At 44.4% G+C, this 26,319-nt stretch overlaps 1 protein-coding gene across 9 annotated transcripts in view; it reads right to left on the bottom strand.

Annotated features, from left to right (window-relative positions):
- LRRFIP1 (LRR binding FLII interacting protein 1) overlaps positions 1 to 26,319 on the bottom strand; it is a 108,833-nt gene that overhangs the window by 61,869 nt on the left and 20,645 nt on the right. Inside the window, exon 1 of one of the 9 annotated variants that reach the window (XM_054277516.1) lies at positions 6,345 to 6,392. The exons of the other annotated variants lie outside the window; for them this stretch is intronic. Coding sequence (XP_054133491.1) covers positions 6,345 to 6,389 — 45 coding nt within the window. The 5' untranslated portion in view covers positions 6,390 to 6,392. Of the gene's footprint in view, positions 1 to 6,344; positions 6,393 to 26,319 lie in introns of those variants that run through there. 9 annotated transcript variants of the gene reach the window in all.

Genomic DNA, 26,319 nt, shown 5'->3' with positions numbered 1-26,319 from the left:
TGCCATTTTTCCTAACCACTGACACTGTGCACACATACCTGGGCACAGGATTTGGGTAAACACTGGAGTTCAGTATGCACAGCTAAGGCTGAAATTATGGAGAGAAAATGCACTAGCTCCATTATAAATCTCCAAAATTCCATATTCCAGTCCAAACCTCGCTGGAGTGGAATTCTGCCAAGAATAGCCCTCTCGAGAGACCCATGGTGCTTCCTCACTTTCACCAGGTGGAAGTGATGGAACATCATAGAGAGTAACATTTTTAATATTCTGCTTTAAATCCCAGACAAAGTCAGTAGGTCTTACTTAGGAAAAAGTAAAATTAGCTCAGGTTTTGTACAGCACAACCCTGAGCAGCTCAGAACAGCGCCAAAGGCACAACTCATAGCCACCCTGGTGTTGCACCCCACTCCTCTCTTCTGAAACCTTTCACTGTAACTACAGCATCCAAACTGACAGGAAAATCTGCCATAACATCGAGGTCAGGCACACAGAGCAATCAAAACACCAGTGTTTTCAGTAGTGCTTCTAAACACAAGGAAAACCACCAAAAAACAGAAAGTGTAATTTCTTTTCCCTTCTGTAAGTGCAGTCACCACTCAAACCCAGGAAAGAGGGTCACAGCATCCAAAAACACAAGCAAAACATGGAAAAAAACCAAACCAAAACAAAAACAAAGCAAAAAAAAACCCCAAAACAAAACAAAAAACCAACAAAAAGAAGGGAGTAGGATGGTTGAAACTTGCAGTTAACAGAAAAGGGCTGATGAAAATCAAGCACAAGCTGATTGGGACGACCAGGAGCCTTGTGATGCTGTAGATCTTAAAACCTCAGACTGGAGGAGACCAAGAGGGGATCTCATCAATCCAACAAATCCATACAAACATCCCAAAGTCCACCAAGAAGGTGGTGCCAGACTCTTCTTAGTGGTGCCCAGCAGCAGGATGAGGAACAATGGCCATAAACTGAACCACAAGAACTTCCACCTCAGCACGAGAGAGAATTTCTGTTCACTGAGGGCAGGCATCCCAAACCCACCTGGACATGTTTCAGTGTCACCTGCTCAGGGTGACCCAGGGGATTGGACTGGGGGACTCCAGAGGTCCCAGTGAAAAATTACTTCTAAAAAGGAAACAAGCCTTCTCAGATATTTTTAAAAACCCCATAGCAGAAAGAGCAAAGGGCTGGTTTTGCACAGAGCTGCCCTCCCTTGAGTTCTTTGCCTGAATTTTGAGGTTAAGTGGTTCTCCATGGACAGAATCTCATAGCAGGAGCAGATTCTTCACACCTGCACCCAAAACCATCCCTTGCCATAACCTGTTACTTACAGAGCCAGGTGACAGCAGGCTCTGGGTGCAGACATGAATCCCCAAATGTGTTTCCAACACCACCTCCCAACCTGAAGCAGCGTGTCCATGAAAAAAAAGCCCCAGCCCTGCTGCTGCTGCTGGGCAAAGCCTGGGTGGAATCCCTGGCAGGCAGTGCCCTGACCCACCTGCAGTGTTTGGAATTGTTGATGACACCCAGTATCCAAACATGCCCTGAAATGTGTGCTGAAATCACAGCTCTGGAAACAAGCCTGGTATTGACTTCATGTGATCCCTCCTGTTTATTTAAAAATAAACACTTCTGTTTATGTAAATAAACACTGGCGAACCCCACCTGACAGAGGTGAGGAATAACACCAGCACAAACTGGTTTTTCCCTATGGAAAACAAAGGGCCCTAAAGTCTCCACAAGCAAAACACACCAAAAATACAGGCTGTGTATCCCCAACTTCCCTCCTGACAGAAAAAGGCAGAAACAAGATTATTTGGATGTTAACATGATTGTAGCTGTCATCCTCATGAATTTCAATAACCAGCTGAGCTTTCACATCAGAGCTAGGTGCCTATATGGAAAATTCAGATATAATTCAAATGATACATATTTCCCCTTGTTTTCCTTGTATGATAAGGGCCAAAGGATTTACACATTTGCTAGCTATGTTGCAGAATTATATATTCACCCAGAAGCAAGCACAAAATAATATGAAGTGAAGGAACTTGAAAAATAGGAAAAAAAAAATTAATTTAGCCAGTTTTTTTCAGGCCTTCCTGAGAATGAGGCTTGCCAGTTTCTAAATTACAGATACCAACTGCAGGAAGTTAAATGAATTTTACCTCATGCAAAACCACACATTTTGTGTGTCATTTCTTAGAACATAATTCTGCTTTTAGTGCCAATCCATGGTGCATCTCCACCTTATTCTATTTCATCTTTGCAGCCCTCCAGCTGCCCATTTAAAGCCAACCTGCAAACCTTGTAAGAATAAAAAACACATTTTCACTCAGCAGCTTTGACTAACAATGGCTTACATCTTGGAACAAGCATATTGTTTATTTATGAACCTTTTCTTTCCATGATTGCATCAGCCTTAAGTATCTTTGAATAAAAAACAACAGAAACAGTATCCTGTGTTCTTGAACTTTAAGCTGAAAGCCTGTGGTTATCAGAGACTGGTACCTTTACAAGAAGTCATTCTGAACACTCCTATTTTAAAGCAACTCATTTTCATCACATTGAAATAAATAATTACAGAATTGTTTGGGCTGGAAGGGACCTCAGGAGGTCTCATCCACCCTCCTGCTCAAAGCAGGGTCAGCATCACATTCAGACCACACTGCTCAGGGCTTGGACCAGATGGCTCCTGAAAACCTCTGAGTTTGGTGGCTCTGCAGCCTCTCCAGGCTCCTGTTTCACTGCCTGACCATCCTCATGGAGTAAAGGAACAAATCCCCACCAAATCATGCTCTGGACCCAACTTCTCTGTCAGAAGGCTGCTGTCCCTTAAAGGGCTGCATCAAGCACTGAGGACTATGTTCAAGCACGTTCTCAAGGATGTCTGGGTGCCATTTAGATGATTACACAGTTATTTTCACCGTGGTTCCCGACCAAACACCACCTCATTTGTGCTGGACAAAGGAGGGCTTGTAAGAAACAGGCCATCCTTCCCTAAAGGGTTTTTGAGCCCACAGCAAAATGAGAGAAGGGGGGAACAGGAAATATGCAAAGAGGAGGAAAAAAAAGGCTTCAGTATGTGAGGCTACCCACAAATCTTGGAGGGTGCTCTCCAGCTCAACAGAAATACAACATGCTATAGAGTCAGGCCAGCCATCAAATGGTCAACCTGTGGCCTTCACAATCCCATTCCTAGCATGCTTTGGTGGATGGAATTACTTAACTCAGAATGAACTGTTGTTTAATACTCTGTAGGTGGCATTGGTGATGGAGCTGGTATCACCTGTGAGCTCAGAGGAGGTAAATCCATCAGGACAGGGAGGAGCCCACATCTCACTGGGTAAGGAGTTATCAGAGTCAAACCAAAGGCTGCTAGCAAGCCTAGCACACCCTGCAGTGAGGGTGGGAGCCTGTTGCACACAGATTTTCCTGTGCCAAAGCCCAGCTCAGGTACAGTGGGTGCCCCCAGCATGGTACAGGGCAAGGACACCCAGAACAGCCCCAGCTGCTCAAGCTGTGAACCTTTAGGAGATGAAAGAATAAAAACACAGGCCAGGCTTTCAGACCCACACAGAGGAGTGTCAGATTTATTTATTGAGGGCCTCTTCCTCAGCAGCACGGGCGTGACGGAACGCATCAGGGTTTGTCAGACCACACTCTCTGCGCCTCCTGGACTCTGCTCCGTGCTATAAATACCTTGATTTCTTGCACAGCCTGCAAGCAGCAACGCTAACTTTACATTTCTCCCTCTGTGCTGACTAAACCAAAACAGGCTTTGCCCGGCTGACTTTGGTCTTTGTCCAGCCCAAGCATTTGACAGAGCCGAGTCACCTCGGAGGGCAGTAGCAGAGACACACTGCAGCCTGCAAGAGACACTGCAGAACATTAGAAAACCACCCAAAATTCACATACTTCAGAAATTCAGCTTACTAAAAGCTGTTCTTTAGGCTGCCTAAGGCATAAATAACTATTCAGGGAATGAAAGATTTAAAAAAAAGAAATTAGAAATCACGAAGACTGAAGAAGTCTCCTTGACTTCTTAAAATTATCTAAAATTCATCAGTGACTCAGCAAGCAATACAGGCCTCAATCAAAAGTGACAGATCAATCATTGTCAAAAACAGAAGAATAAAAATATGAAGTCTAATTGCACTCATTACCAAGCTTTTGCAACTTCCCTTTTATGAAATATTGCTCATCTGACAAGGAGAACTGGCAGCTTCAGCCCTGCTGAGCATGTCACACCAAAAAAACCCAAACGCCATCAGAGACTTCTGTAAGGCCCCATGGGCAAAACGAGAGGAGATGGCTGAGATGAACACAGAACTGGGCACCAGCTGAAAAATCATCACCCTAATTTATGGGACTCGCTCAAATACTACAAATACACACACTGAATTCTTGGGTTTTTATTGCAGTTGCTCAGAATGATTTACAGTCACCAAGCCCTGAAATAAATGCACTGTTGAACTCCAGAATGCTCCTTGGTTTTGCAGGGCTACTTGCTCAGCACTTGACACTCCAGCTTTAGGGTCACTCAGCCTGAAAATAAAACCCCAGCCCTGTGCAGCAGCAAATCTCTACCCTGGCTTAAGGAGTTCAGTTTGTTTAGATCTGAAGAGGGAAGAACTGAGCAGGTTGTAACAGGAGCAGAACTACATGTGAAAAAAAACACCAAAGCAGGTGTTGGGTGTCAGCTGGAAAGGGTGAGAAACACCTTCTGCTGCCTGCAGCAGTGGGAGCACGGGATGTGCAGCTGCTCTGGAGAGACCCCTACCCCACAGAGCCCCCTTTCAATCCCCACTGGTGGGGACCAGGCCTGGCTGTGCCCGTGGCAGGGGATGGAGCACAATGGTGACGGAAGCCGCGGCTTCCTGGCCCCGCGCGCGCGTTGGGGAAGCTGCGCTGTCACCGTGGCACGATGAGAGAATTATCGAGGTGAGCTGCTAAGGTAGAGGCCAGTGACACACACACACACACACATCCTGAAGGTGAGCATTCTCAGAGCCTTTCCCTCCTGAAACAGCCAGGGCTTCATTGTTCGCCCGGCAGCCCCAAGACACGGCCAACAAAGGCAGGAAGTTACGCTGCTTTTCTGAGCGGTGACAAATGACCATGTTGACTTGCCACATAGTTACATGTGTAAGAGTTTTCCAGCTATAGAAAGCACCCCTCAATTCCAGTGCACTCCAAATTACCTGCTTCTAAGGCTAGTAATCAAAGCCACTGTCATATTTGTCGTGGAGGATTGAAGTGTTAGCTTGCCAGCACCAAACCATACCCAGAAAAGCTCTCTGATCCCACTGCCAGAGAAACCTTAAAACACAAGTCTGCCTGACTAAATTACACCTGCTCCCTGTGAGCAACCACTGCTGGGCATTGCTGCAATAACTATTCTCAGGCTGATTTAAAACCTCTTGCCAACATGCTTAAGACACAGCCAGCCAGTCATTTTTGGGGCCAACATAATTTTTCATTATGGATGCTGTCCCATTCCAGTATTCTGTATCCTCTTCCTCAAACATTACAGGACTGTTCATTCTGTTTAGCCAAGTCACACTCCATCAGTCAAAAACCTGATAAGGCTCCTTGCCCTCCTACATAATTTAAAGTCTGTTTGAACATGCAGCACCTGATTTGCAATATTCCTGTAACGCAGCTGACCAGCATAGCTACCGGGTAGAACCAGTGCTAACCCATGGCAATGTTTTTCCCTCTCCATTTCAGCGGCATGTGACCTAACCCAGGAGTTCCAGGAGCTCACCAGGTGAGTGGTGACTATTTAGCATGGAAACAAGAGGGACTATAACGACTTTTGTGTTTAAGAGGTCAAGCCAGCACATTTATCTGACATTTTTTTGCATATGAGTTATAAATACATACAACACTTTGCACCACTTACTCATATGGTAATGAACCCGTGAATCACACAGGGCTCGGTCAGTCCACATCCTGCTTTACCCCTCACCTTTCTCTTAAATGCAAATCACTATTCCGAGGCAGCAGGCTGATGAACCTTAACCTACACGTAACCATAGGGATTCCCTTCTAATACCCCGACAGCCCGTCCTGAGCCGGTCTGACAGCTCCTGTCCAGGGATGCCCGACCCGCCCGCGGCCACCTGACGGTCCCACGGGGCTGCTGCGACATTTACTCAGCACTCATTTCCCAGGTTCCGCTGGCACGGCGGCTCCCGGAGCAGCTCAGAGCTCAGGTTCTGCTCAGCGATTGTGCAAAGCGAGACCGGGACAATCCCCCGGGACTGGGCGCCGGCCGCCTCCGAGCACCGCACGGAGCTGTCCCGGCCGCGCTGCCCGAGCCCCCCGCAGCCCCCCGGCCTTACCTGCTGCTGGGCAGCCGGGCTGAGGCACTCGGCAGCCGCGTCCATGGCTCCCGCTGCCGCCGTCTGTCCCCGCCGGGGCCCGCCCGGCACGGCACGGCCCGGGGGCGGAGCGGGGAGCGGGCGGGGAGCGGCGCTCGGAAGAGCCGGGGCAGCGCACACACACTCTCACATTCTCTTATACACACATACACCTGCCGGGCATCGCTCCGGAACCCTCACGGAAAGCGTCTCCCCGCCTCCTTTGTGTCCCCGAGCAGGATAACCAGAGCATCCCAAGAGCTGGCCGCCCTCCCTCCCTCCGGGCTGCACATCCATGCTTATAAATGTATATTCCTGTTCGCGCCGGGCGGCCTTTGCAGGGCACAAACAAATCGCCCCACCGCTGCTAATTGCGGTGCTAATTATATCGGGGCTGCGGGTTGCGATGTGTGGAGCCGAGCTTAAAATGAGGCATCCATGCTGGTGTTGGTTTTATTCTTTCAGAAACGGAATAATGGGAAAAAAAATTCAAACCTCAACACATGTAATTGAAGTATGGCAGATGAGCAATTGGGAGTAGTGGCTGGCCAAAAAATGGATACCCTGCATTTCAAAAGGTGATGAGGTGGATGCGCCGAAGGCACAGAAGGATTAGAGGGCACAAGTGGCTTTAAGTGGCACTAAACGGATCGATACTCCAAGAACAATTGGAGACACGGTCAGAGCAGATATCCTGGCTCCACGGAGGTTAATACCACTGTTAGCGTTCAAAAACACATAATCACGGAGCGATTATATGCGGTGCTTTTTATTAAGAGCTCTGGGAATCGGGGTATATTCAACCCAAATCTGACTCCGACCATACATCCGAAATGATCATGTTTTATACTCTATCGTTACATAACTTTCATGTTAATTATTAAACTTATATTGTTCTATTGTATACATAAATTTAGCCCCTCTCTGAATTTCCAACATAGTTTCTCACTATTCTTCTTACGGTTATATTATAACTACATTTAATTACTAAACAATCATCACATCTAACAATTATATAATTTATCATACTGCTTACGCAGGTGCAGTTGATCTGGGAAAGCACAAAGCCTAACATTTTAGATTCTATCTTTAACTTTTTCCAGGGTTCCACTATCACCACCTGTTGATTCCACCGCAGTTTTCACCCAAAGCATCTCTCAATTCCCCTCGAAAACAGCTGAAGCTCGCTCACCCATGCCCTCCCAAAGGCGAGGGAGAAACGCCCGGGGCCGGGAGAGCTGCGAAGCCTCAAGAGCTCACTTTACCCATTGCTGCCATTCCTCAGCAGCGACAGCACAGCACTCGGGGAGTCATCTCTTCCTGGCACGGGATTCTCCAGGGCCAGCCAAACAGGTTGCTCCTTAGCAACTCAGCCTGCGCCCTCCTTCCCGGTCAGGAGCCCAGCGAAGCCTCCACCCAGCGGCTGAGGTCAGTTTTTCCATGAGCTGCCTGCCCAGCGCAAGGAATCCGGCTGCTCAGGCTGGCACAGCACACCCTGCCATGCTGCTGACTGTATTTTAGCTCATTTGGAAGCGCTGGCACTGTTTTACATTTGGGGGCAATCACTTGGCAGCACCTGGACCCAAGCCATGTCCCACTGTCCCTGGGAAGGCCAGTCGTGCCTCCTTTAAATAAGAGGGATTAGGGATGGTCTAACTTGCACCCTGCCCCTGGGAGAAACCCTGCTTAGGTCAGGTGAAGCTTTACAATTGTAAAACAGGCTGATTTTATGTGAATCATGGAACTACAGAATGGTTTGGGTTGGAAGGGACCTTAAAGTCCATCTCATTCCGCCCCTTGCTATGGGCAGGGACACATTCCATTATCCCAGGTTGGTCCAAGCCCCATCCAACCTGGCCTTGGACATTTCCAGGGATCCAGGGGCAGCCACAGCTTCCATGGGCACCCTGTGCCAGGCATCACCACCCTCACAGGGAAGAATTCCTTCCCTATATCCCATTTAACGCTGCCCTCTGTCATTGTGAAGCCATTCCTCTGTGTCCTGTCACTCCCATACACTTTGTCAAAAGTCTCTGTCACGCCTACAACAATTTCTTTAAGTACTGAAAGGCTGCAATAAGATCTCCAAAGTCACATCTTTCATTAACCTCCAAAGCCACCAGTTCAGCCTACAAGTTAATTTTTAACTTCCTCACCAGGTAAATGACCCAACTTTGCTTCAACAAAATAAATCTAAACTGCCTCAAATCCACTCAAGATCTAAACTGTGTCAAATCCACTCCAGCATGTGCAGAAAGAAACTAATAAAAACTATATGTTCCTGTGAAGCATCTATAATTTAAATCTTCATTTGATACACACTCACTTAATCCTCCAACAGGTGTGTCTGCTGTGAATAGCCCTAAATCCAAGAGGAGTCATGCCCTAATTCCCAGAGGCTGCTCAGCATTCAGTTTTGGTGCAGGTTCCAGCAATATTTGGTGCTCAGCTGTGAAGAAAGCACTTCTGCACAATGGCAGCTCACCCCAAGGCAGCCAGGACCAGGCACTGGAGTCAATTCTTCAGGAAAAATATATTTTGCCTTAATCGAGACATTTTAACAGAGAAGGGGAGTGATGTTAACTGCGTAAATCTGAAGCATCAGAACAGCTCAGCGTGACAAATATCTTCATCTTAGCTTGAAACAGACAATTTGTTCTGGTTCTTGGTTAACAGGAATTAACCTCCCCTTACATTCACTGGCAAATCTCTACAGGTTTTGCAGTGTCACTTGGAAAATACACTGAAAATATAAATTACTCCCCCCTGCACACACACCTTTTCCTATTTACTTTCCAAGCCAAGATGTTTGGTTTTACTGGGTTTACTTGAGGAAGCACTTCATACATACCCTGGGATAAATTCAAACAAACAGCTCTACTACAGACCTGCTGGGTAGGAACTGAAGGATCAAGAGGACTTTCTAATGATAGCAAACTTCCATTTCCCAGCAATACAGAGCTCTGAGCACAGACTTCAGCATTTTGTAATTGATTTTATGTAAAAGGAGGCTCGAAATTCCAATCAGGTCCTGACAAATCCCCTCAAAAGTGCAGTGTCTATCTTGTCATAGCTCTCTCCTATTCAGAAAAACAGCAGCATCTTCTAAAACTGGTATTTATTTATTTATTCAGCACACAGTTCTTGTGTCCATGCATTTCCCATGTGAAATAGGATGCTGTGGAAGAGTGACATTAATTCCAGGACATTTCTAAGCAGGAAGGATGTCCCCATTTATGCACTTCACGTACTACAATGCTAAACTGAGCCTAAGAAAAACAGGTAATGGGAGACTTAGAAGGGGGGAAAAAAAGAGTAATTTGACACTTCCAGAAACCTGGTGGGATAACTGTGAGTTGGTATGTCTAAGCAGAAAGTAAAAAGGAAGTTTACTGCACTTAGGACAGCAGCTCTGATTCCAGTGACACAGAGTCCTTATCTCCCTGTGGGGAACATGCCTCTCCTTTGCAAACACACACGCACAAAATGCATGCCTGCACTCAGAACAAGGCAATCCTCACCAAATGCTGGCCCAAATCCTAAAAATCAGCTTGCCAGAACTGCACTTTACCCATAACAACCAACAACCAAGGAGCTGCATCAAAAGCAAGAGGGAAAGATCACCCAGTCAGCCTCCAGGCATGTGAATATCACTGATAACTCAAATTCCAAGGAATTTGGCCCCCAGCACAGCTCATACTCAACTGATTTTTATTTTGTCTTTAAGGCATGTTATGAGCAGGTTAAGAGGCAAGCAAGTAGGAATAAAGTAGTCAAAACCTTTAGAGATAGGTTTAAAAACTGAAAGAAACCTGCTCCTTAGAGTACTCTGGCTCCAGCTTAGCCCACCTCAGTATTAATTCTTCAGCCACTTCCCAACACTATCCATCACCTCCATATATAACTCAGATGATCTCATTTATAGCTATAAAAATGAAATTCTGTTGTGCATTTCCTGCATTCTCTTCAAGTGGTATCACTGTTGGTGGATTTGCCAGTGGTGGATTATTGGTTGGACTTTGATCTTTCCCAACCCAAATGATTCTTGGAACTTTGGTAATGTCTGTCAGTGTCTTATTCAGTCCTGGCTTTCCAAACAGTGGGAATAGAGAAAGGATGTCTTGTTTTATGGGGAAAAAAAAAGCTAAAAAAAAAATTTATATTAGAAGAAATATTTGGTTACTCCAGTTTTTGGGGTTTTTTTAAATAAGGTTCACAGTGTTGTTCTTCGAATGCTGAAGAAAGCCAATAAAAACCTCTGGAGTGACACCCACCCGAGTGTGGGATCTCAGCACATCAGCCCTGATGTGCAGAGATACCAAGATAATCCTTGGGGGGCTCAGAGGTCCTGGAATGTTGCCAGAAGTGTCTGGTGGCTGGACTTTGATCCTGCACAGGAGACAACACCTGTATGAGGATGGGAGGATCTCACTGGGATAAATGGTGAAGGGATAGGTTAATTATAGGGTGAAACACAGGTTTTAGAATTTCGGTACAGGGGGGTTCTAGAGAAACAAGATGGAGGAATTAGGGCGTGTCCTGTCCTTCTTCTTCTTCTTCTTGGCCTCCATCTTCTGTGGTGGTGGTGGCACTTTGGGATTGGTTCTTACTAAAAGTGCACTTGTCAATAAGGGTGAAAGGTATTGGGGAAAATAGGTAAATATCTTATACGTAGTTTTGGGTACAAAGATACGTGACCGCCCCGAGGGCTCTCAGTGTGCTCATGGCTGGCGTGCTCTGTCGGGCCGAGAGAAAATCTTGTAGATAAAAACTAATAAACACTGAAGACCGAGAAAAAACCTGAAGACTCTTTTCGTCCTTTGGAGCGCGGGCTGTCCCAAGGCCATCCCGAGCCTTTCCAGGCCGTCAAAAACAGCCAAGAACGGGACACCTGAGGTGTCAGAGGGACAGGAAAAGTGACATCTGTGCCTCATCACTCCACCACCCCTGCCTGCTGGGCCAGCCTGGCACGCCTGGAGCCCAGCTGGCCACGGGAACAAAACCTCCTTGTGGCCAGCACCGGGGCACTGGGCTCCAGCACTCGCAGCCAAGCGCTCCTTGGGAAAACAATGCCCGGTTTTCAGCGCCACAATCCCCTGCCAGGATCAACAGATTATCCTCTGGCCAGCCTGCACGGCGGCCTGCAGGGAGGAGGAGGAGGAGGAGGAAGGAAACTGCTGGATCAGGCACAAGTCACACTGAGTCATGCTCCAAACGAGCCTGTGGCACATTTGTCATTCAGCCTCAAAACAGTGATGCCATCAACAGTTGGATATGGAATTGGTAGAACCCGAGAGGCTGAGAATTTGAAACTCAAAACCCAAACACACACACAAAAAAATACTATATTTAACTTAAGGCCGTAAAAAAACCTTCCAAAATTAATTAACAACACTAAAATTACAAGTGTGTGGTTTATATTATTATTAAAAGTATATAGTTTATATTATTATTACAAGTATAAAGTTCAAATAAAACTATATACTATAGAGTTTAAATAAAACTATATCCTATAGTATATGTATAATATATGTCTATATGTAGAATAGATATAAATGTCTATATGTATAATATATATAATGTCTATACAGACATGTGTCTATGTATAATATCACATATATGTCTCTATGTATATCACATATGTCTATAGGTATAATATAAAGTTATATTATATAACTATATTATATAACTATATATTATAATGTCAATTATACATATATTATCATACTATAATAATATATATTATTGCAATATAATATATTATACATATTATATCCTAGATACTATATAATATATTATATATAAATTATATAATATAATATATATGCTATATAATATATGCTATATATTATATATAATTTTAAAAATGAAACAAAACAGAAGTTTTAATACAAAAACTAATCCCTCTTCTTTATCTTCTTCTTCCTTCTTCTGCATGAGTTTAAATAATATTTTGTAATTAGACAAAAAAAGTCCACATTGCAGGCTTTGAATGATTAGTTATTGAATTAAAAGTAAAAATAATTCAAGTGCGATTTCTTAATTAGATAGTTTAACCTTACAACAAAAGATAATTAACCATTTTTTACCTTGTTAGTAAAATACTACAAAACTCACTACCTATAAAACTATAACATAAATTAGAAAAATAAACATTTAAATCTAAACACAAAATACCACCTCAAAAGCTTCAATCCCAACCTTAACAAAAGTAGTAAAAAAGTAGTAGTAGTAAAAAAAATCCAAAAACTAAAATTGAAAATATTAAAGCTGGACTGCTTCAGCAATTGGAAATATGGGTGAATGAAAGTTTCAGAAATTGGAAATATGGGTGGATGAAAGTTTCAGAAATTGGAAATATGGGTGGATGAAAAGTTACGTGATCTTCCTGTTGTAGAAGTGACAGATTGAAGAGTGGCTCCTATAATAAAAATTCCTGCCCTAGTCTTAAGCTTTTCCATTCCTTTGCTTAATAATGAAGAAAAAACAGATCAAACCAAAGGGGAAAAAAGAGTTTTGGTTTGGATTCTCTCACAGAACCTGAGTGTAAAAACCTGTGTAAAAAAATACAAAAATTACCCAGCAAGAGCATTTTACTTGTAGGAAAGTGCTTCTCTGCTGCTGTATCCATAGCAGCATGAGGCTTTGCCATCTCCAAGGCTCTACTTCCAACCTAATGAGATTAAAGAGTTAATTAACCATTTAACCATTAATTAACCATTCCCACCAGGAGTGTAAATGTTGTAGAATTAGAAACCCAAGAGTAATTCCAAGAAGGGCAGAGGTTCTGCACTCCATCCTACCCCATCAGGGACAATAGGTGGGAAAACACCATCAGGATTTGTAAACTCTGGGAGTGCCATGGTTAAGTCACCAAGCTCTCCCACTCAAAACACACACACACAAAAAAAAAAAAAAAGACAAATCAAATTCACAGTAAAAATCAAGTCCAAAAAGTCAGACTTACAGCTAAACTTCATCAGGCTTCAACTCAAATATTTGACTGCATTCACTAGAGAGAATGAACTAGGACGGCACCTTCAATGAACAGGGATCACATCCTCTGCAAACACCACAGAATCTCATTATCCAACATTTTAGCAAAAAATTGGCAGTTCCCTTTGAGGATTGTCCAGTTTTCCCATAGAATGAGGATAATAAAGTATACCTACAGTGGAAATCTCGCCAGAAGAACTATTGTGATGTTCCCATGAGCACCCTGAGTGCAGCCTGAACCTAATTTCCCTGCTCAGGCTCATCCACACCCTGCAATCCTACAAGCCTGAAGTTTGGTGGGAGATTAAATGATGGCAAGTTTTTCTTGCAAGGGCATTCCAGGAGCGATTTCCAATTTTGTTTTTAGGGTTTCTCTGAATGGCAGAGCTCTGGTTTTCTGTTTTCCTTCATTCCCAAGCACCAGGACATTCCCTCTGCTCTGACATGCCGAGGGTGCTGCTGTGAGTTATCTCGGTTTAAGGGCTCAGCATTCCTGGTCCTCTTGCTCAACATTTGGAGCCCAAGACTGGGAAGGGGAGGAGGGAACGAGAGCCACGACTAATGAAGGAATTTATACATGAGCACTGTGCACTTTGGAGAAGCATTTGCTGATGTGTTTGCCAGGAAACCCATCTTGGAGACAGAGCTCAGGCATGCGAGCAGAGGCTGCAAAGCCTTGTTGACACAGACCTTTCCCCCCCCCAAGAAGGAGGAGAATGTTTATTCTGCACTGAACAGCCTGTACAATGCAAGACACAATCAGGGACTTGCATCCTACCTCGTAAATTATATTGCCCTGGAGTCGCAAGGAGCTGCTGCTAAAAATACAAAAATAAACAATATTTAGTCTAAACAATAACTGAGCTCCACCAGGATTACCAAAGCAAATCCTGCCACGAGGAATTGGTCTTAAAACACCTCTTAAAACCGAGGTATCTTGTTATCATTTCCATCTTGGCAGTGGTTTAGAGGCATTTATTATCTCAGTAAATGTTTTTGTTGGTGGGGTTTTGTTTTGGTTTGGGTTTTTTCTTCATAAGCACTGTAGCTCTGCTCTCCAGCACCATTCTATATATAGAGTGCACCACTTCCACTGCTATTTAGCAATCAATCACTCGTGCTGTTTCCACTCCAAAAAAGCAAAACAGGGATGAAAGAGCAACTCCAGGATAGGATGTTGGCTGGCAGCTCCTCAGTTAGTATCAACTGACCACATTTACGTCACTTCTTCAATTGGCATTTTCTCCCTAAATAGCTCTCTGGTCAGTAAGTGGTTGGTCCCACCAGGGAGGAATTTGGATACTCCTCTCTCTACAGCTGTTACCTCTGAGAACAAATCCATGTGTTTTCTACACCCTGGATAATACTGCAGCCATGGATTTACATCAAGACTGGCAACTCATGGAAATAGTTTTGAGGGGGAGTCCAGTTGACTGGATCACTCATATAAATAAATTAATCAATCAGAAATTATAACTAGAAGGAGAAAAAAAAAAAAAAAACCAAAACCCACTGGCAGCATTAGCAAATATGGGCTGGAATTTCACAAAGAAAGCATAAAAGTCTTCCCAGTGTTGTCTCCAGCAATAGTTATTTGCATGAAGCTGCAGCCAGTGGTTTCTTCTGTTTTACCCAACTTCTTTATAAAAAGAGAGAAGTTTCTCTTCTGCAGTGACCTCTTGTAGTTGTCTCTATGGCACCAGCAGTGTTTTGCAGCAACAACTGTTGTCCTCATTTAAAATTTAAATAAAACTGAACCTCGGAACACCCAAGCAGAACGGTTGTATTGCAGAGTGCCACTTAAATACCATATTTCTGTTTGATTGCAGAACTGCAATTAAAGTCACTCAGAGCTCACAAATAAAAGAGCTGAGCTGTATTTCAGACTTCTCTTTGGAAGCAAAGCTCCAACCAGTTTCCCACTGGGGACTCCTCCTCAGGCACCAGCACACAGCAGAAAGGCTCTTAACAAGGAGCACACATTCAAAATTAATTCAGCCACTGCTACACTTTACTGAAGAGCAAACACATTTGTCATGACCACAATGTAAAGCACAATAACCCCATTTGGAACCTGCAATGAAGTGCAATTCCTCATCTGGTTCCTTTACAGTATAAACACAGGTTGGGGAGGGCTCTGGGGCTGAGTGGGTGCCAACATCTTTTTGATGCATGGACAGAAACAGATGTTTTGTTATTTGAAGTACAAATAAGAAGTGAAATCGAGGGACTGCTACAAGCAATGCAATCTGTGGGGATCACCCTCTGGTCCCCACTGAACTGCAGATTTCATCTGAGTGAAAGGTGGCAAATCCTGAGCACAGCTCTGCACTTAGAGCACATTAAAATGTAGACACAAACCCCAGCAACTGCTTAAAATAATGCTCACACTACCAGCCAAAGAAAAGAAAATCACAAGTTTTGAAGTAACTGATGCTGTTCTAGGGATTACCCAGTCTGTGACACAAAATAAAATAAAGCTTCAAGAAAAGATATAAATAGAACACTAAATTCTGCTTTTTTTTTTCCTCAAATCAAGTGCACCTGCTTCCTGGTTTAATCTCAGCCAAAATCCCACTTCTGCCTGCATCACAGAAAGAACAAATACATTTATAAGGAATTCATTATGTGGCAAACAACAGCACTGGGTCTCCACAGAAGCCCAGACTTTGCATGCAGGCACATTTAAGATGGATTAATTCTTTTAAAGCCAGGTAAAATGAAGATCAAAAGTTTCAGGTAATCCACTAAATACTCTCCAAAGCTGAGATTTAATACCCATATTTCCTGGACAGAAACAGTTCAACATGAGTGAAGTGAAGGAAACTGCAGTGCTGAGACAAATCCTATCATTATTGTGAAATGGTGTAATATTAGAAATTACATCATGTGAACTGCTCTTGTTTCAGTGTCACACTCATGTGGCCCCTTCCCATTTTGCAAGAGGTCAGGACAATTTGTCTTTTAAGCTTCAGAGGGAAATTCCTGGAAGAGTTTCACACCAAAAAACTCGTCAGTGAAGTTGCACAGGTCTCTGCCATCAATTAGGAGCAATGAAGAAATCCACAGCGCTTCAGTTTGCTGTCCAGAGAACAGAGATTATATGTCCAGAGCTCATCTGTCTCTCTGGAGGAAAACAAACATAAGCAGTATTTCTACATCTTCAGGCACAACACATTTTAGATGTGGAGATTTTAGGCCAGCAGAACAATTGAGAAATTACAAGGAAAAAAAATATTTCTCCCAGCTAGAGCATTTGCATTTATTTAGGAGAGCACATGGGAGGTATTTTTGGGGTTTAATTTTCAGGAATAACTCCCTTAAGAAGGGCAGGAGCCCAAGGAGGGCGAGTCAGAAGCGCTGACTACAGGAGAGGAGGTGTCAGAGCTTTCAGGGCTGCCAAGCCTGCCACAGCTGTGCCACTGCCTCATCCCTGCTCTGACAGAAAGGCAAACCCTGCCACAGATTAACAGCACAGTGAATGGATCAATTCCTGAAAAAAACTGAATTAAATGTTTTACAGATTTAGCCCCCTTGACATAAAAGAATGTTCTGGTTTGTAGAGGTACACAGAGGAGCAAGCCTTGAGGCCATTACCCCACCCAGTGTATCAGAGGAGAAGCACTGATTAATTCCTCCATCTAAACTCACCAAGAATGAACTCTGAGCTCGTTTGAACTGGCCTGAACCCCACAAGAGGGAGCAGCAATCAAGCAAATCAAGTAAATCAAGCAGAGCACACTTTTCTGTGTCCCTAAGGAGACACTGCTTCCACCACACAAAGCTGGACCCCTGAATTTCCAATGTAAATGTTTAATTACATGGTTATTCTCTCATTGAGGATGTGGATGAAAATTACCATTAGAGGATAAGGGACAGTCCTCTGTATTCCTAATGAGGACCTGGTAAATCAGCATTAAATTATTGCCATCACCAGATAAATTTCAAGCACTTATGTCAAGAAGCAAAGCTGGCAGGGGAGTTGGGATGTTCAGAAGTTGTGTTAAGCCTCCAGACCCCCCAGATTCTCAAAATAACCCACAAATCCTAGCTAGCTTTATTTTGTAAGTAATTCCTGTTCTGCATCCTCACTCTCTGCTCCACCTCCAATACTTCTGAAGGACTCAAACAAAACCTACAGGGTTTTTTATTTAAATACCAACCAGCCTGTCCAAAGGTAACAGCTTCCACATTCAGCATCACTTCAACAGCAGGAAAAAACAAAAACATGAAGAGGTTTGCAAAGGTTCAGAATATTATTCCTGCAGGCTCCCACAGCCTTGTGGCAAAGTGGAAGAACAGGCAGCAATGTGCTGTGCTGACAGATGGTTTTTAAGTAGGAACACCTCAGAGCCCAAAGCAGAAGCTGAGGATTCAACTAAAAGCTGTTTTTAGGGGCAGAACCTCCTGCCTTGTTTTGTCTCCTACCTCCCAGGCTCAGCATTTTGGGACTCATTAATCATTTAATGCCTCTCCTTAGTTAGGAGTGGGAATTGTAAAGAGAGACCATTTAACTATAAATTACAATAGAGATGGGAAACTGGTGGGAACCTTTTGACAGAGGAATAGATTGAATTTCTTCTTTCTGTACCTCAGGGCAGTATCAGGAGGGCCAAGAGAGCACAGCTGAGCAAGGAACCACAGCTGGAACCCATCATTAGCTCTTCTGGCTGCTCCTGGAGGGTGTGTTTGGTCCTCTTCTCATCCCTCTGGTATTTTTTGTTGCTGCTTTCCTTTCCCAGGGTTCTCCCTCTAGGATTACCCACAGTGACCTCAACAGGTATTTCATTATATGCACATCCTAGTGACTGACAAAGGGAGGAAAGAAGGAATGTGAATTGGAGCCATGCCTTTGATCATTAAAAATATGAGGATTTTAGATTCATCTGTAGAATCCAACACAGTGCCAATATCAGACACAAAAAACCCATCAAACCACACGAGGCATTTTTACATGTTCTGGGTGCCTTTGCACACATCAATCATCCCAATACAGACTTCAATAAAAGCTCTGACTAATTTTTTAAAGCTGTCTGTTATGGATGTAGAAATACTGGGAGCTACAGACACACCAAACAACAGGTTTTAGAGGCATGTCTGCCAGAGAACAGAAGATTTACTGTAAATTATTCCAGAATATTAATGTCAAGCATTAATCATAACAACACAGTTTATGACTAAAGCTAAAGTAGGGTTTTAAGCTATATTAAAAAACCAGCCCACAATGCATATGGAAGTTATACAAAGAATAAACTTCCATTATCATCTCAGCCCTGAAAACAATTTCGTGCAGAGTAGCATTTCTGAGAAGACTCACAGCAACCTCTCCCAAGCTGTGGTGATGCTCACAGCCATGTCAGACAGCACAAGAGTTTAAACCAACTAAAATTTGGGGAGAAGACCTCAAAGCCTTCCATGTCAGTGGAAAAATCTCCAAATTTCCATGGTTCAACAGCACACCAATTAAGCAGGGAAGCAAGAGAGCTCCTTGAAACCTGAGATGCTGCCTGAAAGGAAAGGCAAAGTCTCCTTGAGGTCACTGAGAATTCCTGGTGACCTTTTGCAAACGCAGATAAACCCCTGGGTTTGTCCTCAGTGAACTCCTCCAGGAGGAGGATCTGCTGCCAGGGCACTTCATACAGATGAGAAATTCTCCTGTGGTATGAGCAGCGAGCTGAGAAAAACGTCCCCTTGCCAAGCCAAGTCCAAAAAAATCAATCAGTGCAGGCTCAAGGGCGGGAGTGACAAGCTTATTCACTTATTCAGCTGCTCCCAGCAAACACCAGCGAGGGGAGCAGCACAACCTGGCCACCTTAAATGACCCCTCCAGAGATGTGAGAATTGCTGCTGATCAAAATATTACCTAAAAATTGCATGAATAAATTACGATGGAGCTGCTGACAGCATGCGGCTCCAAACTGATGTTAAAGCATTTCCCTGTCTTTTAAGTCAAGCATAAATCTTTTGTTAGGTGTGCATTTTAAATACACACCTACTGATGTTAAAGCACTTCTCTGTCTCTTAAGTCCAGCATAAATCTTTTGTTAGGAGTGCATTTTAAATACACTGCAACAAACCAGCACATATTACTTAGGCAGTAAAAGCTGCTAGGGAACCTAAGTGTGTAAATATAGCACGCAGCTTGGATTTGCTGCATCCACAAGGAGCTGAGAAAGCCTACTTTCACCTCCCAAAAGCATTTAACACTACATCTAGCCAATGCTGAGGAAGAGACTTGTGAGCTATTTATACACGGAGATAAAAGTGCCAAAAAAAGTTCTAAAAAGCCCCTTGAGGTCGTCAAGCCTCACTCTATCCAGGAGATAAAATTTTCTGCTATCCAGCCACCCCTTCATACAGTTTCTAGCAGAGAATGAAGTAAAAAAGGGAACTCTTTCTCTGAAAAAGACATTGAAGTGAAGACAGAAGCTCAGAGTGCTGAGGTTTGGGCCAGCAGATGAATACACCCAGCTTACACCGTGCATTAGCCACCAGCAGGTTTAAGGTTTCCTCTGAATAAAACATGTGGGGAGCTGCAGATTTCACACCAGCACTACTCAATTAATGGAGCTGTCACTTCAGTGGGCAGCAATATCACAAAATCAGTCCCTGCTCCATTCGTACAGCAGGGGAAAGGCTGTGGAGTTCCGCCCTTATTAACCTGACAGGGCTTTTGAGGTGCTGGCAGTGCCAAGGTTATCTGGAAACCACCTTGAGCATTCAGAGGACACTGCCCAGCTCAGTTAATGGCTCGACAAGAGCTGCAGTCAGCAGAGTCTGCTTCCCTGAAAGTACAGAGCCTGGAAAAGCCACTGGAGTGTGTAACTGCAGCTTATGCAAATCCATGGTGCAGGCCTGGGAAAAGCAAGGCTAAATCCCTTCAAACGGGAGAAGCTCTGCCACAAATCCTGCTGTAGAGTAGGAATAAGCATGATAAACAGCCCAGGTCTTTATAGAAATGCCTTTGTAACTGTTCTGCTGCAAAAACTACTTGGAAATGCTCACGTGCTTAAAAGAGCACCTTGTCACATCACACCACACCTGCCAAGGTGCTACAGCTCATACCCCAGCCCAGGGAAAAGTTACACACAAGAATGGGTCACATGTAATCCATATCAAAGGCCTCACTTAGCCTTTAAAAATGGGAAGTGTGAGACGATTGCTAAGTGCTATTATTTGTTTAAAATTTCCACTATGTTGTTTTTCAGCTGAAAAGCAGGATAAAAAGTGATCCATGGAATATTTAAGAGACAAGTAAGTGTAGAGTATCATCCCAAGGATGATATATACAAAGATACACGTGAAAATCTCAGATACAACTGTATGCTGAAGCCTTTCTAGAAATCAGTCTCCTCCTTTGTGTGCCTAAGTGCACATAAGAACTTACACACACATTCAGACAAAACCCCTTTGCTTTAAGTTTTTCTATGCAAGAAATACTTAATTTGGCTTCTTTCTGAAGAATTTAGGCAATGTACAGTTCAGGAAGAACAAGTCACATCACATTAGGCACGTATCAGCATTTGCTTTATGGCAGAGTGAAAGCTGAGCACTGACACTGAAAACTGGGTAAGCAGCAGCCAGGACAGGGCTCCAGCTCAGCCTCACTCCTCACTGGCCAGTTCTGCCAGCCCAATCCAGGAATAATTCTCCTCCGAACACAGCCTTGACAGGGAAGGATGCCCCTGCTCTGTGACATTCCCAGCAGGAGCAGAAATGGAACACCCACAGGAGCTCCATCACTAAGGAATGCCCTGGGGATGGGTGCAAGCCTTCCTGCTGGCCGTGCAGCTCCTCTCCAGGGCCCTGGCAGCCAGCCCAGCAGCTGGCTCAGCCCTGTCCCACTTCCCAAAGCCAGGCACAGAATGCCAGCCCATCCAGTCCTGTCCCACTTCCCAATGCCCGGCACAGAATGTTGTCATTACATTGCAAAAGTTCCGTTTTCATTACATTGCAAGGGTTCCATATTGCTGGAGTTCTGTACCTCCTTGATGTTTCTTGTAGGCAGCTCCTCCAGGCACTGACTCTTCCTTGTCCTCACAGCAGCCAGCTGACTCCAGTTCCCCTCAACCACCCAATCCACTGTTCTATAACACTCTTCTCACTGGCTACAGCTGTGGCCTGTTAACATCAGGCCTGCTCCTAATCTCTAATAGTTGGCTCAGCTGCAACTCTTTAGGGGGTAAGCTTACTTTCTATACTACCTTTATTTTCTTATATTGCATCCCCCTACAACAGAATGCCAGCCCACCCAGCCCTGTCCCACCTCCCAATGCCAGGCACAGAATGCCAGCCCAGAGCAGCTCCTGGGATTTCACTGATGGGATTCCAGGCACAGGACCCTGCTGTGCTTATCTCAGGCAGCAAAACAAACACAGGCTCTGCAGAGCCAGGCCCAGGGATGGCTTGGGAGGTGCCAAAAGGAGAGCTCAGCTGTCCCGCTGCAAAGGACACAGCACACACACTCTGATGCTTTAACTCCACCTTTCCAGTGGCCACTTCTGAACCATTTTTGATTATTTTATCTCCTCTGACTGATTCTCCCACTAAAACCACAACCAGGATGATTCATTTTAAGAGACTGATACAAAATTAATGTTGATACTCTTTAACTAATCAATTGATACTCTTCATTTGTTTTCACCAGGTATCACCTTTGGAGAAAAATTATCCACTTAAATCCAGCAGAACATCGTTGCAGCTAGGTTGCAATATTTACTCTTCACAAATAAGGATTTTTCACCTCTTATTTATAAAATATTCTTTTACATGTTGATGTTCTGGTGACACTCAGCTGAGATCACAGCTTGTCTGCCGAAATATTTGACTATATAAGGGTTCTAACTGTGATGGACAATGCAAATACAGCACTGACACCATTACAGGGTCAGCAGTCCCTGATTTATCTGGCCAATACCATCACCCACATAGAACAAACCACTCAGCTGATCAGGGTTAAACATGGAGTTTGCTCTATATTGGATGTTTCACATGCTTTAGCTTTTGTTCTCAAAACGGCACACAATTAGCAAAGTAGGTGACAGGTTTAGTGTGCAGGAATACATTCTTGACTTTCATGCAGATTCCCGTGGATTAAATACACTCTGGGAAAGGAAAGCTTTATCACAGTCACAGTGAAGTCATCCACTCCCACCTCCTTACAGCAAAACATTGCACAGCTTTCATTCCAGCCATCTTTTATGAGGAAATTTAAGTGTTTATCCTATTTCCCTCTTTGTGCATTGTGTTTTTTATTAGTCCTGTAAATCCCACAGAACTGCAATGCTGGGAGTATTGATCATTCTCCCTGGATCTGTTGGAGCTTTTAAATCCTGCTGTGACATTGCAGTAACAACCAATTCTCACCACCACCTAGCCAAGATGAAGGGATTGTTTTCCTTTGATTGTGTCCAGGATGGAGCCTCTGCCACATCCTTCCACCAACAGCAGCAGGTGGAACCAAACCCTGCCAGGACCACCAGACCCTCCCGGTGGCCACCAAACACTGCCAGGGCCACCAAACCTTCACCAAACCCACCTGGGGGTCACCAAACACTGCCAGGGGGCCACCAAACCCTCCTGGGGGTCACCAAACCTTCCTAGGGGCCACCAGACCCTCCTGGGAGCCCCCAAACCCTGCCAGGGCCACCAAACCCTCCTGGGGGCCACCAAACACTCCTGCAGATCACCAAACCCTGCCACGGCCACCAAACCTTCACCAAACCCTTCTGGGGGTCATCAAACCCTCCTGGGGGCCACCAAACCTTCACCAAACCCTCCTGGGGGTCACCAAACCTTGCCAGGGCCCATAAACCATCCTGGAGGCTATTAAACCCTGTCACAGCCACCAAACCCTCCATGGGGGCCACCAAATCCTGCCACAGCCACCAAACCTTGCCAGGGCCATGAAACCATCCAGGGGGCCACCAAACCTTGCCAGAAGCACCAAACCCTCCTGGGGGCCACCAAACCCTCCTGAGGGCCACCAAACCCTCCCGGGGACCACCAAAACCTGCCAGGGCCACCAAACCTTCCTGACAGTCACCAACCCCTCCTGGGGGCCACCAAAACCTGCCAGGGCCACCAAACCCTCCTGGGGATCACCAAACCTTGCCAAGGCCATGAAACCATCCTGGGGGCCACCGAACCTTCACCAAACCCTCCTGGGGGTCACCAAACCTTGCCAGGGCCACCAAACCCTCCTGGAGGCCACCAAACCCCTGCAGCAGGAAGAACCCTAAACAGGCCCATTAAAAACCCCTTAAAAACCCTCTGTGCAGAGGGTGCCCTGAGGGGCAGCCGCACAGCCTGAATATTCCCTTTGGCATTTCCAGAAGGATTTCACACGTTTCTCCAGCGCTGAGCCCGCAGCTCCTGCGCTATTCCCATTCCTCAGGCACGGCTTGATCCGATCTCCTTAGGGAAATAATGCCTGGAGCAGGCACACGGCAGCTGCCACCCAGCCCCAGCCCGTTTGTCCCCCGGCCTCGGCCACACGGATCCAAGGGACAGGGGGCAGATGGCACTGGCACTCCAGCCACGCTGCTCCAGGGAATCAGCCTGGCTCGGATGCCAAGGTGTGAGTGAAAAATGCCTATTTTATGATTGGCTTTTCACACATATTCAAATGAATATTATGTGTGTTGTGTTAGAAAGTGATGCTGTGTTAATTCTCTTAAGTAGCGTGTTAAATATAGTTTTAGGTTATAACATAATGTTAAAATAGAAACTGTGCTATGTAGGATACTTTTTTAAAGAAAGGACTTACAGCAAGATAGCAGCCACAGGACACCTGAATCTTTCAGAGAAAGAGAATTTATTGCTCCATTATCAGAAGAAATGAACTTCTTCCCACCTTGCTCAGCTCTGAAGAGGACTCAGAGGAAGAAGTTGACACTGCCCAGACAGAATCCTGTGTTTGAATGGAATTTATGCATCATGTATGAGGTGTATGAATATGTAACAGGTTATTGCTTTTAAGGGTTAATCCTCTGCTAACGTGGGTCCTTTTTCAGACTTATGTTTCTCCAAAATACATACCCGGACTGTCCGTAACTCTTTGCTTCTATTGTCTCATATTGTCCTAATTAAAATTGTCCAAATTATTATTACTCTATTTATACTGCTATTTTTACAACCATTTTATTATCATTAAACTTTTAAAGTTTTAAAGACCAAGTGATTGGTGTTTTCCACACAAGGGATACTCCGAGAGTCCCCCCGGTTCAGCTTAGCTGAACCAACCACCCCACTGGTCCCTGTGCAGCCACAGGCTGGAAAATCATAGGAAATCAGTGACTTCCCTGCTCATCCCTCCATGGTGTGTCAGTGCAGAAAGAAAAATAAAAAAAGGAAAGAAAATTGGCCATTTTTCACCACGCTCACGCTGCGATGTCTCCCCGTGACAACACTGCTGATTTGTGCAACCACTATTTCTGTCGCTAACAAAAGAAATAAAGGAGAGGGAACAAAGGGAAAATTGAGTAAGAGAGGGGGGGAAGCACCACCCCAGCGCTGCAAATATGATTCAAGTGTTAAAAAATGGAATCTGACTTAGAAAAGGTACAAAACTGGCGACAACTGTGTTCTTTCGTTTGTGTGAAACACAGCTCTGGCACAGGGAGAAGAAATGAGACCTGGAAGTCCTGTTTGTTACAAAATTTAGGGCCTGATCTAGCTGTGAGACTAACAAGGAGAAAACAAATTTAAGTGCTGACCTGGAGTTCTAAAATTAGTTTCATTAAATGCATTTACTACGAGCAAATGCCTTTCTGATGACAGGAAAGCCAGGAAAGGACTCTGGAAAAGCTGCATGCTCCTCACAGCACACATCACCCTCCAAAACCAAATTCCTGCCTGTCTGCTGGCAACAATGCTCTTTATAAATATAATTATTTAGTGGGTTTTTATGGGCTTTTCTATGTTGTCTGAACATGAAGAGTACTTAAAACCCCACCTTTGCAGCCCCTCAGTGTCAAAAAGCACCAGCACTGCCCTGAATCCCACAGAGCTGCCACAGCCTTTACAAAAAGAACAAATGTTCAAGCGTTCACACAGAGCCATAGTCCTGCTAAATATAAGTGGAATATTATATTCCTGATCTTAAAGAAGCATCAGAATTGACAGTTATGTGACCACATTTTTTTCTAGCACACAAGCTGTACAAAAATAGTCTTTTCTCCTCAAACCAAGACTTTCATGCCTCACAGTGACATTTAAACCCTTTGTGCTACAGGGGCGTTCCATCGTGGATTCAGCGCAGTTCTTGTGCTGGTTTTATCTTTAAAATGTGTTCACTAAAGCACTCAAAGGCCACTCCATTGGACTCACACTGCACTTCCCCCTGGCACTCAGTCCCAGCTTCCCAAGCAATGGTCCATCTGCACATCACCAGGCTTTCCAGGAAACCATTTCCAAGAGAAACTGGAATACAAAAACTTATTGAGAAATTCCTGTTTTCCATTACTTTAAAATATACTTTAAAATTACTTTTTTCCTTCTTGTCACCACCAACCACTGCTCAGACTGGAAATGTTGAAAATCAACCTTTTAAATATGAACCTTTTCCCTCAAATACTCGTAAACAGGTTTTCAGTTCCATGGATTCAAACCTACAGGAGTCATTTCCTTCAAGCATTCAGGGAACACAAGACCAGGATTTGTGCAATGTTCACATCACCCCTGATGTGACAAAGCCACAGTGGGGGGAGACCACTCCAAGGTCTCTGAGCTGACCCTTAACTGCATGACCATGATGTCAAAAAATGCACAAAACTATAAAGCCAGGGGTTTTAAGTCACTGAGAGATAGTCCAAAAAATATTTTCACAGATCTGAGCCTCAGGCTTTTGATTTCAAATTCACTGGTAGCTGACAGGTTTCAAAGTGTCCATGCTGCTCCAGAAGACTTAGGGATGAAGTGGTCTTAAATAAAAAGTTACTAAGCTTTGTTAACTCACAGG

Source organism: Melozone crissalis, unplaced genomic scaffold, assembly GCF_028551555.1.
Source record: "Melozone crissalis strain CALT ecotype California unplaced genomic scaffold, PUWL_Pcris_2 ptg000023l_1, whole genome shotgun sequence".
NCBI lineage: Eukaryota > Metazoa > Chordata > Aves > Passeriformes > Passerellidae > Melozone > Melozone crissalis.
Note: the sequence above shows the minus strand (reverse complement) of the source record. Positions and strands in the feature narration are given on the sequence as shown.